General features: G+C 38.4%; 1 protein-coding gene across 3 annotated transcripts in view; it reads left to right on the forward strand.

Moving 5' to 3' along the window:
- TRAPPC9 (trafficking protein particle complex subunit 9) overlaps positions 1 to 13,137 on the forward strand; it is a 427,530-nt gene that overhangs the window by 41,174 nt on the left and 373,219 nt on the right. For all 3 annotated transcript variants that reach the window (XM_054167202.1, XM_054167204.1, XM_054167203.1), the window contains one exon: positions 2,786 to 2,871. In XM_054167202.1, coding sequence (XP_054023177.1) covers positions 2,786 to 2,871 — 86 coding nt within the window. The remainder of the gene's footprint in view (positions 1 to 2,785; positions 2,872 to 13,137) is intronic.

The raw sequence follows: 13,137 nt of genomic DNA on the forward strand, positions 1-13,137 counted from the left end.
CTGCTTTGGTCCTATGTTTATGACTAAGATGATATCCCTCACCTTGAGAAAAGCATACCCATTTTCTAACATGTTTGATGATGGTGATGATGATGTGTATTTTCAATTAGTAATGGAAACATGAGGAATTGGGAGATATGCATGAGTATGAATCTGTCAGTTTGGATGGACATAGCTTTAATGCTACTTTGCTGTAGTACTGTTTTCATTTGTTCAGAAAGTAAAGGATAAGAACTTAAAAGAGTGAATAAGAATTAAGGAAATTTAGGGAAAAAGGAGATATGGGAACATCTTAAAATGCTTTGTTATTAAAGAAATATTTCTTTGTAAAATAAATAATTTCTTCTAATAATTTGATTTAAAAAAAAAGGTCACTTAATGTCTTAGGTATACCTTGTCACATTTCAAATGTAATTAATAACTTAATATCTTATTGCTAATCTTGTCCATCAGTTATGCCATACAGAATTCTTGTTCCTTGGTGGTTACAAAAGGAACCTGCATTTTTTTCAAAGCATTTCGGTTTGAGTATGTTTATGTGCTCTATGTACCATAGCAGTTCTATACATCATACAGGGCAGTTTCTCCTTATAGGCTTTTGTTTAGCCTAAGGAGATGTTTGAACTGTTTGTGATCCTGTTAAGCATTTGTCTTTTGATGTACATACAGAGTGTATTCACTTTTAAAAGCCTCTAATGTTTCATTCAAAGTTTTGCAAACAATAGAATATACAAAATGAAATCAGATACTTCCTTTGAAAGAGGCTGTGAAATGTAAGAAACTTACCAACTAATGAGAATATTTTAGTGACACGTATTTAATTAAAAACAACTACAATAACAAACGAACTGTTTTTCTTGCATGGAGGTATGTGAGCCATGTTCTGGTTAAATTATTTTTACATCATCCAGTCCAAATCTCCCCAACAGCAGCTTGTACCCATTACCCCGTGTCTTTGCTGTGTGGCTCTTTTTGGTTACATCATCTCAGGTGCAGGACCTTGCACTTGTCACAGCTTTGGATACTACCTCAAATTCCTTAGTCTCGAGCAAGGGTGGCAGGTCACCCAATCTGCTAGGGAAGATTGTGCTTCCTTTTCTAGATGATTTGATCTTCCCATTCCCCAGTAGTCTGTATTCATGGAAGGACTTCCCATGATAGAAAACTCCAAAGCCCTAGTGACGCCAGCTGTCTGTTGATTTGCATGATGCATTGACTACTGCCTGCACCCCTATCTCTGACTGGCAAGACAGAAAAGAAAATCACTTAGGTACCCATATCCTTCCCTTATCTTTGGAGCACGGCAAAATACATCTTCAGAGGAGTAACTGATTCATTTGGGGACTGCAGAATGCACAAGACATTGTGGACAGTAAAGCAATTAAATAAAAAGTTACAGAACATCTCACACAATTGTGCTTTTGAACATTTTGCTCTAATCAAGAGTTTTGCTTTTCAGGTTTTGTAATACTAGAGCCTGTTAATATCTGTGAATGTATGTTTTTAATTTTCACTAACATTAACTGGAGTTAAACATTTGCATTAAGTGCATCTCCCTCGAGCTTCTCTAATATTGCTTGTGAAATTAATGAGATAGCAGATAATTGTGAATATACAATTAAGAATATAGATGGTTTCACCTGTGAATTACAGTCTTAATATTAATTAGTGGGACACTTCCTAATATCCTAGTAAAAAGCATTATTAATATATCTTAAAATCATTGAGTAAACTAGTAAAAGTTAATCCATGTATGTTATAGATTAGCTTTTAGTCATGATTATTTAACAGATACAGTTAACCCATCTTTTGTGTATTTGGACTGCAGATCTTCAGCCTATGTGGAGCATCTTGCCACATATGCTTTTAAGTCTAAATGTGAGGTGCAAGTGGTTAACTGTGAGAAATTTGGAAGGTAGACAGGATCTTGTGTGTGACAAGATAGAAAATAATCTTTCTTGATTGAACAGTTTCTCAGAACCTGTGTCTCTGCTGCTGACCTTACATCCATAAAGTTCTTGAATCTTTAGAACCCTCAAAATTTAAAAGCTGGCAGGGTAAAGTGTCTAAAATTGAACCACTGTCTCTTGTAGTGAGCTATAAACCCAAAGCACATCATATTACCTGAGCTGGGTTTGTTATTCCCCCCCAGTATTTTCACAAGTTACTTGATATATTATTGCTTAAGTCTCCATTTTGTGAACCTCAAAAAAACCCCAGTACCTATAGATCCTAGTGTTATTTCTCCTCCAACAGCATCTCCTGTACTACTTACTGTTTTCCCAAGAAAATTAGAAACTAAGGTGGTCAGCAGTGGTCAGCAGTTGTTTCCTTCCTAATATTTATTTACCCTATATTATCAGCCGTGTGTAAATGAAGACATGTTTCCATTATTCTTAGTTTCCTCCTTCTTCTTGTGTTTATTTCTTATCTGATTGCTTCCTGAGGTTTAAATATCCAAGGCAATGTATACTTTGTACATCTCCAAGTATGTAAACCTTTAAGTGCTTAACATTAAGAGTGTGTTTAAGTAATTTTGCCAGTGTAGTATTGGGTCTTTGGAGCACTGTTACTGTATTAATGAATTTTGCTGGTCCTTTAGCCCATTTCTTTGCCTGGCACTTACAGCTTGTGTCCCACAGCGTACTTGAATAGGACTTGGGCTGTGAAGATTATACAGGGAGAGAACATCAAGATAATATGTTCTGGCAGCCCAGCCAATGCTAGTTTTTATACCACTATGATTAGGTAATTCCCGCATTAATTCTCTAATTATTTCATGTAGACTTCCAGTGGGTCCAGGGAGATGTCTGTGAAGTTCAGCTGATGGTGTACAACCCTATGCCTTTTGAGCTCCGAGTAGAAAACATGGTAAGTAACTTTCCAAATCTCCTCTTGCTACTTTTTTTCTGATTAAAAAAAAAAAATCCCCCAAAACCCCAACTCATTTGGATTTTCAAATGTGGTTTTCTATAAATCAAATAGGGTTTAACCCAGTAGAACCTCAGTTTACCAGCACAGTACTGTCAGTTTTCTCCTATTTGTTTTGACAAGGTATTGAAATGCTTTATAGTTACTGACCCATACATCAATTCTTACCTTCTTGCAATGACTAGAAGTCATGCTGCATAATTTAAATATACCGGTTTTCAAGCAATAATTATATTCCAAAACCTAATCATTAGTGTGTAGCTGCTACTGTAATTGATAATTTGGCATGGGTCCTAGTTTTGGGATTTTCCCATTTTGACCAGGTTTTAAAAATCCATGGAATTAAAATAGTTCTGATACATGTTATTTGAAAACACTGTGAAGTCAAATGAACAGCAAGGAGGGAAAAAGAAGGCAACTATGGTTAGGAGGATCAAGACCAAGCCGTCTACTACTTCACCTGACTGCTTGTATACTGAAACAAAGTTTCTTTATGCCAACTAACAGGATTTAGAAAAAAATATTATTAATGTAAAGGTTGAAAGTCCTTTAAGTACCATGTTGGTTTTTTATGTTAAATGTTTTTATGCTTCATACTGCTTTAAAAAGTAAATCTGGTCTCTTCGTGTCTGTTGTTCTGTTAGGTTAAGTGAATCAACACATATCTATTTGCCCAGGATTTTTGGTTGGTTTATTATTGATAGGTCTACTGTTACTGAACACAGCAGGAAAATTCCCAAAGACCAGCGAGGTGTTAGGAAGCAGGCATTTCTCTGTTTTGGTGCCAGACACATAGGGAATCTCTCCACCTAAGTGTACCAAAGCCAGTAAAATTCAGACCATATATGCTTACATCTTGTACGGAATCATCATTTTTCTAAGAAGTGATTAGTATATTTGTATTAATGAAATTTGTTCCATATGTAAATCTCCTGCACCCATGCTCATTATATATGGTGGGGGGTCCCCCCTGGTGGTCATTCAGGGTATCCACCCTCTTCCTTTCTATGGCCTTAGCTGAACTTCTTTGCACATGTCTGTCTGATATGGTTGACAAGACAGACCGACTAGAGAGTCTGTCTAAACCAGTTTGCTCTTCTTAACGTCGTCTTCCTCAAGCCACAGTGACAACTTCTTGTTTCCACAAATAATAATTCTTAGTTTATACAAGAGATATATTCTATAAGGATTACATATTTCTAAATGTTCCTAAGTTAGTACAGTATCACTGCTGCAGTAGCTAGTCAAACAATTTGACCTAAATTACTGCTAATATACCACATATAATAAAGTGCTTTTCCACGGGAAACAAACTGGCCCAAAGAATGTGTTTGCAGCATAGTAAAATTAGTTCTTAGAAACTAACAGCCTGTTTTTTTCAGCAGCATTTCTCTGTCCCTCACAGAAATATTTCAAATTGTTAGGAATTAATAGGAAAAGAGCTGCACTTCAGAAAAGATTCTGTAGAAATGAATTCATTTGAGAATAGTTTGATTTATAGTCTAATTTATTGTGTAAATAATGATGTAATTGTATATGAAAAAACTGTGTTTGGATAATTTCTTAATTTCTTAATGAGGAAATTTCTTATGAGTACTTACATACACTTAAGAACTCATAATTCAGTTATTTGCACAGAGGTGCACTCCATCCATTCCCTGAGCAAATTAATTGTAGTAGCATGAATACTTTGAGCTACTGTTAGCATGATAAAGTTCTATCTTTGAATTAATACTGAATTTCAGTTTCATTGATAAGCACAAGAGGAAGCAGGCATGCAAGCTAGATACAAATAATTGAAGTGGTTAACGTAATTCTTCAGTCAGTGCTCCATAAATAGAGTGCTTAGAGAAATTCTACTGCATGCTAATGTCATCTCATTGGTAGAAATTAGTTGATTTTGCTTGATTTGTTTATGGTAGCAAGACTGTAGCCAGCAAGTTGAGAAAAGTAATTATTCTTCTCAATTTGGCATTTGAGAGAAAATGTTCTTAGAACCAAGGCCAGTTTTGAGTTCCCCATACAATAGAAATATTGACATACTGGTATGAGTCCAGCAGTATTGCCAAGGTGATTGGCAGCCTGGAGCATATGACAGATCAGAACAGGTTCAAAAAGCTGCATCTGTTCAGTTGATAGAAGAATACTGAGACAATTCCTATTGCTTTCCTCAATGCTGAAATGGGAAGATGCGGTGAAAATGGAGCCAGTTTTCCCAGAAGTGCTCAGTGAACACAGTGCAGCAATGGAAACTTTCCTGATAAAAACAGTTCCCTTTTACTGAATTATGAGGGTGATCATTCTCTGGAACTGGTTGCCCAGAGAGAACATGGGATATCTCTATCCATAGAAATCTTGAGAAATTGAGTGTTTAGGACAGTGGAAAACCTAAGCCATCATCAAAGTTGCCCCTGTTTGGAGCAGTAGGCTGGGCGAATGGACCTCTAGCTTTTCCTCCCAGCCTGAATTGTTACGATTTTCCAGTCTCATCTGTGAGCTTTCTAGAATGTGGGAATAGTTATTACTTTATCACAAGAATACTCTTCTGTTTTTATTTTAATAATTCAAAGCACTGGTTAATATTTTAAAATGTTTTGTTTTATTATTAAGATGTACTCCTGCCTGCAATCCTCATGCCCCCTTGTTGTCATATCTCCTATCATCTATCACATTCTTTTGTATTATGTAGTCTCATAGAATTACTGTCATAGCAAGTGTATCCTTTTCTGTCATTTAGTGGCAGTTTCAACTTTTGTACCATGACTTTTTTCTTCCATCTGACTCAGCACCTTACCTTTGCAGTATGTTCAAGGTTGCTTCCAATGACTGGCAGTTCTTTGAGTTCTCCATTGCTTGATTTCCTTTGTTGTTTAATGTTTATCAACATGTAACTGTCTCAAAATCTATAGTCATACTCTTTTTTGTAATTTCCTCTTTCCCTTCTCTTTCACTTTATGATTTGTTCTGTTGGCTTACTTGTTTCATGTTAAGTGAATGCTGGAAATATTGATCTGAACTTTTATCACGATGCCTTTTAAAATGTGTCTTATTTGCTATGCCTGAAAGTTGTGTTGGGGCACAACTTAGTATTGAGCAGAAGCTGTTAAGGAGACTGGTTCCTGATTGGAAGGCTTCTCTAGCTTTGTTCATTCTTTGAAGTATTCATGCTAAGTACATGTGCTTTAGTTGATGTATACTTAAGTAAAAGAAATTGAATTTTTAGACTTGACATGAGACTGTGGAGACAAGACTTTAATCAGTGTTGCTCAGATGACAAGCCCTGTACTGTCTGAAAACTCGATTGTTGTTTTAGTTTATTGTTCCTGAAGGTCTCTGTCCATCTTTGTTCTTGCTGCTTATTCTGTGTCATGCATATTCATGATTTGGGGCTCTATTTAAATACCCATTCTTCACGCATGTCACATTTTTGCATTGCATTTCTGTCCTTTTCTATTTTGTGTTTTTTTGTTGTCCATATAGTTAGAAATCTGATCCAGTGAGAGGTGCAATAGGGTTTGTAGAATGACAAATTGAAATGGTTAGTCATGGAATGTGGAAGTAATTAGGTCCAACAACTATATTATAGTCAATTAAGTGAAGTTGGAGAGATCATAGGGGTGATCAGAAGAAGTGTTTGATAGAATTTAGCAGGTACCTTAAATCAAGAGAGAGAGAGAGACAAAAATGAGCCTATCTATCTTTGACTGCAATGGTTTAGACAGAATATTTTTGCTATGCTGGTGATGGAGCCCAAGTTAACAGGAGATGTGATATTCAACTGCAAATACCACTTCACTTTTTTCTCCCAAGAATATTGATTTCCATATAGAGTTGTTGTGTAGCCTCCCTTTTTCTCAGTTGCTAAGCCTTTTTTTCTGCTCAGAAAAAAAAAAAAAAAAGACCTTCAGGAAAAAAATCCCCCCAAAATCTGGGAAATCTCTGATGGGTTAATTTTGTATCTTGGGACACATGTTTAACGTGGTAAATCATGGTACAGTCTAGCGATAGCTACTATTAAAATAAAACACATATGAAGCAGCACACTGTTCACTTGTATAGACCTTGTCCACCAGGACTCCAAGGTTCCTTTCCACAGAGCTGCTCTCCAGAAAAGCAGATCCCAGCCTGTGCTGCACTCTTGCATTATGTTTTCCCAAGTGCAAAACCTTACACTTGTCATTGTTGAACTTCTTCAGGTTCTTGTTAGCCCACTCTGTCAGCCTATCCAGGTCTTCCTGTAGAGTGGCTCTCCCTTTTCCTAAGCATTCATTTCCCCACTCAGTTCAGCATCATCAGCAAAATTCATCAGGGTACACTTGATCCCATCACCCAGATCACTTATGAAGATGTTGAACAGTGTTAAAAATAGTGGGGAAAATTTCCTTTTGAATAAACACTCAAGAACTTTTTTGTAAATTATTTAACAACATGGTATAGTTCAGCATCAAGGCTAACTTTGAAGGTGGTGTTGCTTTAAACAAAGAGTGATTGCATTTCAGGATTGGTAAGGGAAGCCTAAAAAAAGCAGTTGCATACTCATGTTGTTTTAACAGCATCCCCAAATGCTGCCAGTTATGTACAAGTTGTTCTCTTTCTCTAGAACTAAATTGAGATTTGAAGTGATTGAAAGACATGGTGTGATAACTGCATGCATATATTTACTCCAAGACAATTTACATTGTTTTAGAGGAATACAAAGAAATGTAAAATTATGGAGGGTTTTTTTTGTTTGTGATTCTTATATTCCTGGGAGGAAACCTTCTATCTGGGTAAAAGTTTTCTATATGATCACAAAGAGCGATAATTATTAACTATTATTACTTGAAATAAGGTATTAGTCTCTTGGGAAAAGATATTTAATACTCATTTCCCTTTTTTGGGGGGTGTCTGATGTGTTTAGGGAAATGTAGCAGTACTTCAGCCCTTTAATCTGAAAAGCTCTTAGGCACCAGAGGGCAATGTTGGGCAAATATTGCTGAATTCTGCTATCCAGCAAATAGTGATACTGAAAATGTCTTTCAAATGTTCTAGATATGTCATTGTCTTTTAAAACTTACTTGTGTGGGTTAGGTTTTAAGGGTAAGTATCTTGATTTCAATGTATTTCTGTAACTCTGAAGCCTAGCTGAGGTTCATATTGGATTTTCCCCCCCCCCCATTACAAGGAGTTTTCATGCTTTCTTAAGTTTTAAACTTTTATGCTGATCTTTACTTTTAAATGCATGAAGTTTTACTGAATAGTAAAATTCTCCCAGTGAGAGAAATGTGTGATAATACACTTGAGCCTTTTTAATTTTTACTCCAGGCATAGTATGTTCTTAATGCAGGTGTTTTGACATTTGCATTGCATTTGTTCTTTAGAGAAGCTTTTGTTTTCCTGGGTTTAGTTATTAAAGACTAGACTGAGAATGCATTTTTAATGCACTATAACAGAAATATGGTTTGCTGAGGACTTACTTTGCTTAAGCAGTTTTCTGTGATCAGAATGCTGTGTTTGTGATCAGCATGATCCAAGGGTGTCAGTTTGATATCATTTAAGGAGTTAGGGAGCAGAGTACAGGTTATAGAGTATTTTTTTTCTCTCTGCTGTTATGAAATAATACTGTTTACTACAAGCAGTATCTCTTAATAGTAACTCTTCCATCTTGTCTATAAGCACATGCATATTTTGTGTGATTGTATTCCAGATGCCTTCACGTGCCTTTTTGTCTATTGCTCTGTCTAGGTTCTTGTCTGGATTTTATCTGCTGTATAACATATTCAGCATGAATCCTTTGGCAAGGGAATGCACTTTCTCTGACAGCTGGGTTGTGATTAGTGCTTTCCTGAGCCTTGACCATTACCTTTTGAAAATACTACCACTGATTTATTTAATTTTTCTCAGTTAATTTCCCAATTTTTTTCCCTTCCATGGTTATGATCTTTGACTTCTCCAGAGTTACTTGGCTCAATACCCTCCAGTGATGGAGCTCACAGGTGTCACAGGTTGAACCTCTATCTGGGTGGTGAGGTTTTGACAGACAATTTTGGGGTCATAAGGCAGTCTGTATATATGCATGCATGGCTACTTTAGATAAATTTCTTGAGGCTGTGGTGTTTTATGATCCCCTTAAGGTTAATTTTTCCTTCACTGGGCCCTGGAAGTCTTTCAGAGCAATGTCTTCCCATGCACCCCTTTAATCCAGCTTGATAGTGGACGATGTCTAATTGCTGGGATGGGGACTAATTCATATGAAGTACAAGCAAGAGAGTGGTTTTACTGCAAGATGAGAGATTAATGCCTGTGTGTATGTCCTGACATCAGCTTGATTAAGTACGTGAAATAGAAGAGGAAGAACATAAGAGAAAGCTGTATTTACACATTGCTTTATCCTCTTCCTTCCCCCAAGGAAAACTGGGCTAATTAGAACCATGTCTTAATGAGGAGTTTCTCATAATTCAGAAAAGTAACCTGACAATAGTTCTGCAATGACTGCAGTTTCTTAACTTGATATGCTGGCTAGGAGTGGAAAAATAATATTATCAATTCTTACAAGTTTTCTGTAGTATTAGGAGTAGGTTTGAACGGGAAAGGCTTTCTGTTTCAACCACTGCATTAAGGTACCTGATCCCCTCTTAGACACTGCCACTGATGGAATTGCCAAAACTCTCTAGATAAACTTGTTGGGAATGGTTTAATGTGGAGTTGGCTACGCTTCCAGGTGGGGAGGTAGGTTTGGTATTACTTAGGGATCCCTCTTGGTTATACTTATTTAGATTTGCTATTGCTAATAACAAACAAGGAGGGATTTTTTTGTTATCAATTTCCTTAAGACTTTAAATCCTTGTATTTAGTTGAGATGAATCCTGAATAATTTGAATTTTTTTGATATTTGGTGAGTTGATATTTCAGTGCCTCTGTACCCATTTTAAACGGAAGCTTTGGAGTGCATATGGAGTCAGCTTTTGTCTGTATTCTATGATTTGCTTCAGCCAAAGCAAAAGCAGAATAATTATGATAAAGACTCAGGCTAAATCCATATTGAAGTGTGAATGTTCACCGTGTGAGCAGCTCTGACTGAGTTAGATGTGGTCTCAACAGTGTCATGTCTGCAAAGAAGTAATTGCTGTAACACAGGATTTTGTAGGTTTGGAGTACATTGTAGTCTTGACTTCAGATGTTCAATAGAAAAGCAATCAAGAACCTGACAAACTTGTTCATTTTACTTTCTTAAGATTGTGATGTGTTTAGGACTTTACTATTAAAAAACTTTGGTGCAAAGCATTTATTTAGTTGTAATGAAGCATGTACATAAAAGATGGTAGTTTTAAAATATTTTAGTAGATGCATTGCCTTCTGAGGAGGGAAGAAATTCTTACAACTGCTTTTAATTTAATTTAATTTCTGACCATTGTTGGGTCGATTCTGGTTAATGTCTAGGAATTTATTGAAGAAGACTTGCTGCTGGTTAATCCCAATGCAAAACAGGCCATTAAAGACTTAATGCACATGACCAGGTCACATTTCAGTTGTTAACTGGGTAATTCCAGTGGTGCCATTTGTGTTTCTTTAAGTACTTGTTATTTGAATATCAATTTTCCTAATTTCTGTTTGAGAATTAGAAGCACAGGAGGACTAGTCTGACTTTTGCAGCTGACATGAGCATTGGAAATGTATCATCAAACCCAACTGAATTAGAACACTAGGCAGTCAGATGTTTTCAGAGGGAAGCAAAGGTGATATTCTGGCATTGTGCAGATAATGTTGATGTTTCTTGAACTCCTGGTTGAGTCTGCTGTCTCTTTTTGGTTTTCTGTGGGCTCAGATTATGAGATTTTTCATCTGTCTGTACAAAAATAGTATGTACCTCTTTCATGGAGTTTTGAGTCCTCATGAAGCTGAGGTTTATTCTAGTTACGGCATTAACTGATGGAGCTATTTGGATAGCATCTTTATTAATATAAGTATCACCAAGGTTGGAAGAGACCTCAAAGATCGAGTCCAACCTTTCTCCACAGACCTCATGACTAGACCACGGCACCAAGTGCCACGTCCAATCCCCTCTTGAACACCTCCAGGGACAGTGACTCCACCACCTCCCTGGGCAGCACATTCCAATGATGAATGACTCTCTCGGTGAAGAACTTTCTCCTCACCTCAAGCCTAAATTTCCCCTGGTGCAGCTTGAGACTGTGTCCCCTTGTTCTGGTGCTGGTTGCTAGAGAGAAGAGACCAACCCTTTCCTGGTTGCAACCACCTTTCAGGTAGTTGTAGAGAGCAATGAGGTCACCCCTGAGCCTCCTCTTCTCCAGGCTCAACAATCCCAGCTCCCTCAGCCTCTTCTCACAGGGCTTGTGCTCAAGGCCTCTCCCCAGCCTCGTTGCCCTTCTCTGGACATGTTCAAGAGTCTCAATGGCCTTCCTAAACTGAGGGGCCCAGAACTGGACACAGGACTCAAGGTGTGGCCTAACTAATGCAGAGTACAGGGGCACAATGACTTCCCTGCTCCTGCTGGCCACAGTATTCCTAATGCAGGCCAGGATGCCATTGGCCCTCTTGGCCACCTGGGCACACTGCTGGCTCATGTTTAGGCGTGTGTCAATCAGCACCCCCAGGTCCCTCTCTGTTTGGCAGCTCTCCAGCCACTCTGACCCCAGCCTGTAGCTCTGCATGGGGTTGCCGTGGCCAAAGTGCAGCACCCGGCACTTGGACTTGTTAAATGCCATGCCATTGGACTCCGCCCATCTGTCCAGTCGGTCAAGGTCCCTCTGCAGAGCCCTCCACCCTCTAACTGACCCATATCTGCTCCCAACTGACCCCTGGGGGATGCCACTGGTGACTGGCCGCCAGCTGGATGTGGCACCATTCACCACCACTCTCTGGGCTCGGCCCTCCAGCCAGTTCCTAACCCAGCACAGAGTGTTGCGGTCCAAACCACGAGCTGACAGCTTAGCCAGCAGTTTACTGTGGGGGATGGTGTCAAAGGCCTTGCTGAAGTCCAGAGAGACCACATCCACAGGCCTCCCCACGTCCACCAGACGGGTCACCTGATCATAGAAGGAGATCAGGTTGGAGAGGCAGGACCTGCCCTTCCTAAATCCATGTTGGCTGGACCTGAGCCCTTGGCCATCCTTCAGGTGCGCAGTTATTGCCTCCAGGATAATCTGTTCCATCACTTTCCCTGGCACTGAGGTCAGGCTGACTGGCCTGGAGTTTCCGGGTTCCTCCATCCGTCCCTTCTTGTGGATGGGCACCACATTGGCCAGTTTCCAGTCATCTGGGACCTCACCGGTGAGCCAGGACTGGAGGAAAATGATGGAGAGCGGCTTGGCCAGCTCATCTGCCAGCTCTCTCAGCACCCTAGGATGGATCCCATCCAGTCCCATGGACTTGTGAGTGTCCAAGTGGCTCAGCAGGTCCCGAACTAATTCCTCATGGATTTCCAGGGCAAAAGCAGCAGATGACTTAGGCTTGCGTGCTTACAACAATTAATTTCTTTTTGTAACAACACGTTCTGTGCTTGGGCATCTTAACTTCATTAGCCAAGCTTAAAAATATCTCAGTGAACCAAGGACAGCAATGCTGTATTTAAAAGTTTGTTAAATAATATTGTTATTTCTTATCTTTTTATTTTGCTTCATGTTTTTAATTTAGTATGCCCAGCAATTTCCATGGCACTAAGGGAGCAGATTGGACAATCTGACTGCAAGCGTCTAGTCTTGATAGAGGGTTATTTTAGCAAAATAAATGTCTTATTCCAACCCATTGAACTATTTAGGTTGGCTAGTAAAGCTAGATTTCCCCTATTTTCTGCAAATACTGATTTTTTTTTTTTTTAACTTAATTTTTTCCCCCCTACCCATAGATAAATATTTTCTGCCCAGGAACTTTAAATAAAGTTAATTTAATTAAAGAGCTGCTATGGATGCTGGATTTGTACTATGCAAAATATAAGCAAATATATTAGTAAGTTCACACATACAATTAAGTATAGCTGCAAAACATCACCATGCAGATTATATCACTCATTCTTTTGGCTGTGCTTGGGTATAAATTTTTAATATTATTTCCCCAAAATTGTGCCCACCTCAGATCCTGAAATGTGTATCGCTCCTGAGTACAAATCTTGCTGTAATTCTAGATGTGTGCTTCAGTCACTGGAACTTAAAAGCCAAAATAACTGTTATGAGCAAATTGGAAGAGTTTTGATGACATAATGCAAGGGAT

The sequence above is a fragment of the Dryobates pubescens genome, chromosome 14 (genome assembly GCF_014839835.1).
Source record: "Dryobates pubescens isolate bDryPub1 chromosome 14, bDryPub1.pri, whole genome shotgun sequence".
NCBI classification, from domain to species: domain Eukaryota; kingdom Metazoa; phylum Chordata; class Aves; order Piciformes; family Picidae; genus Dryobates; species Dryobates pubescens.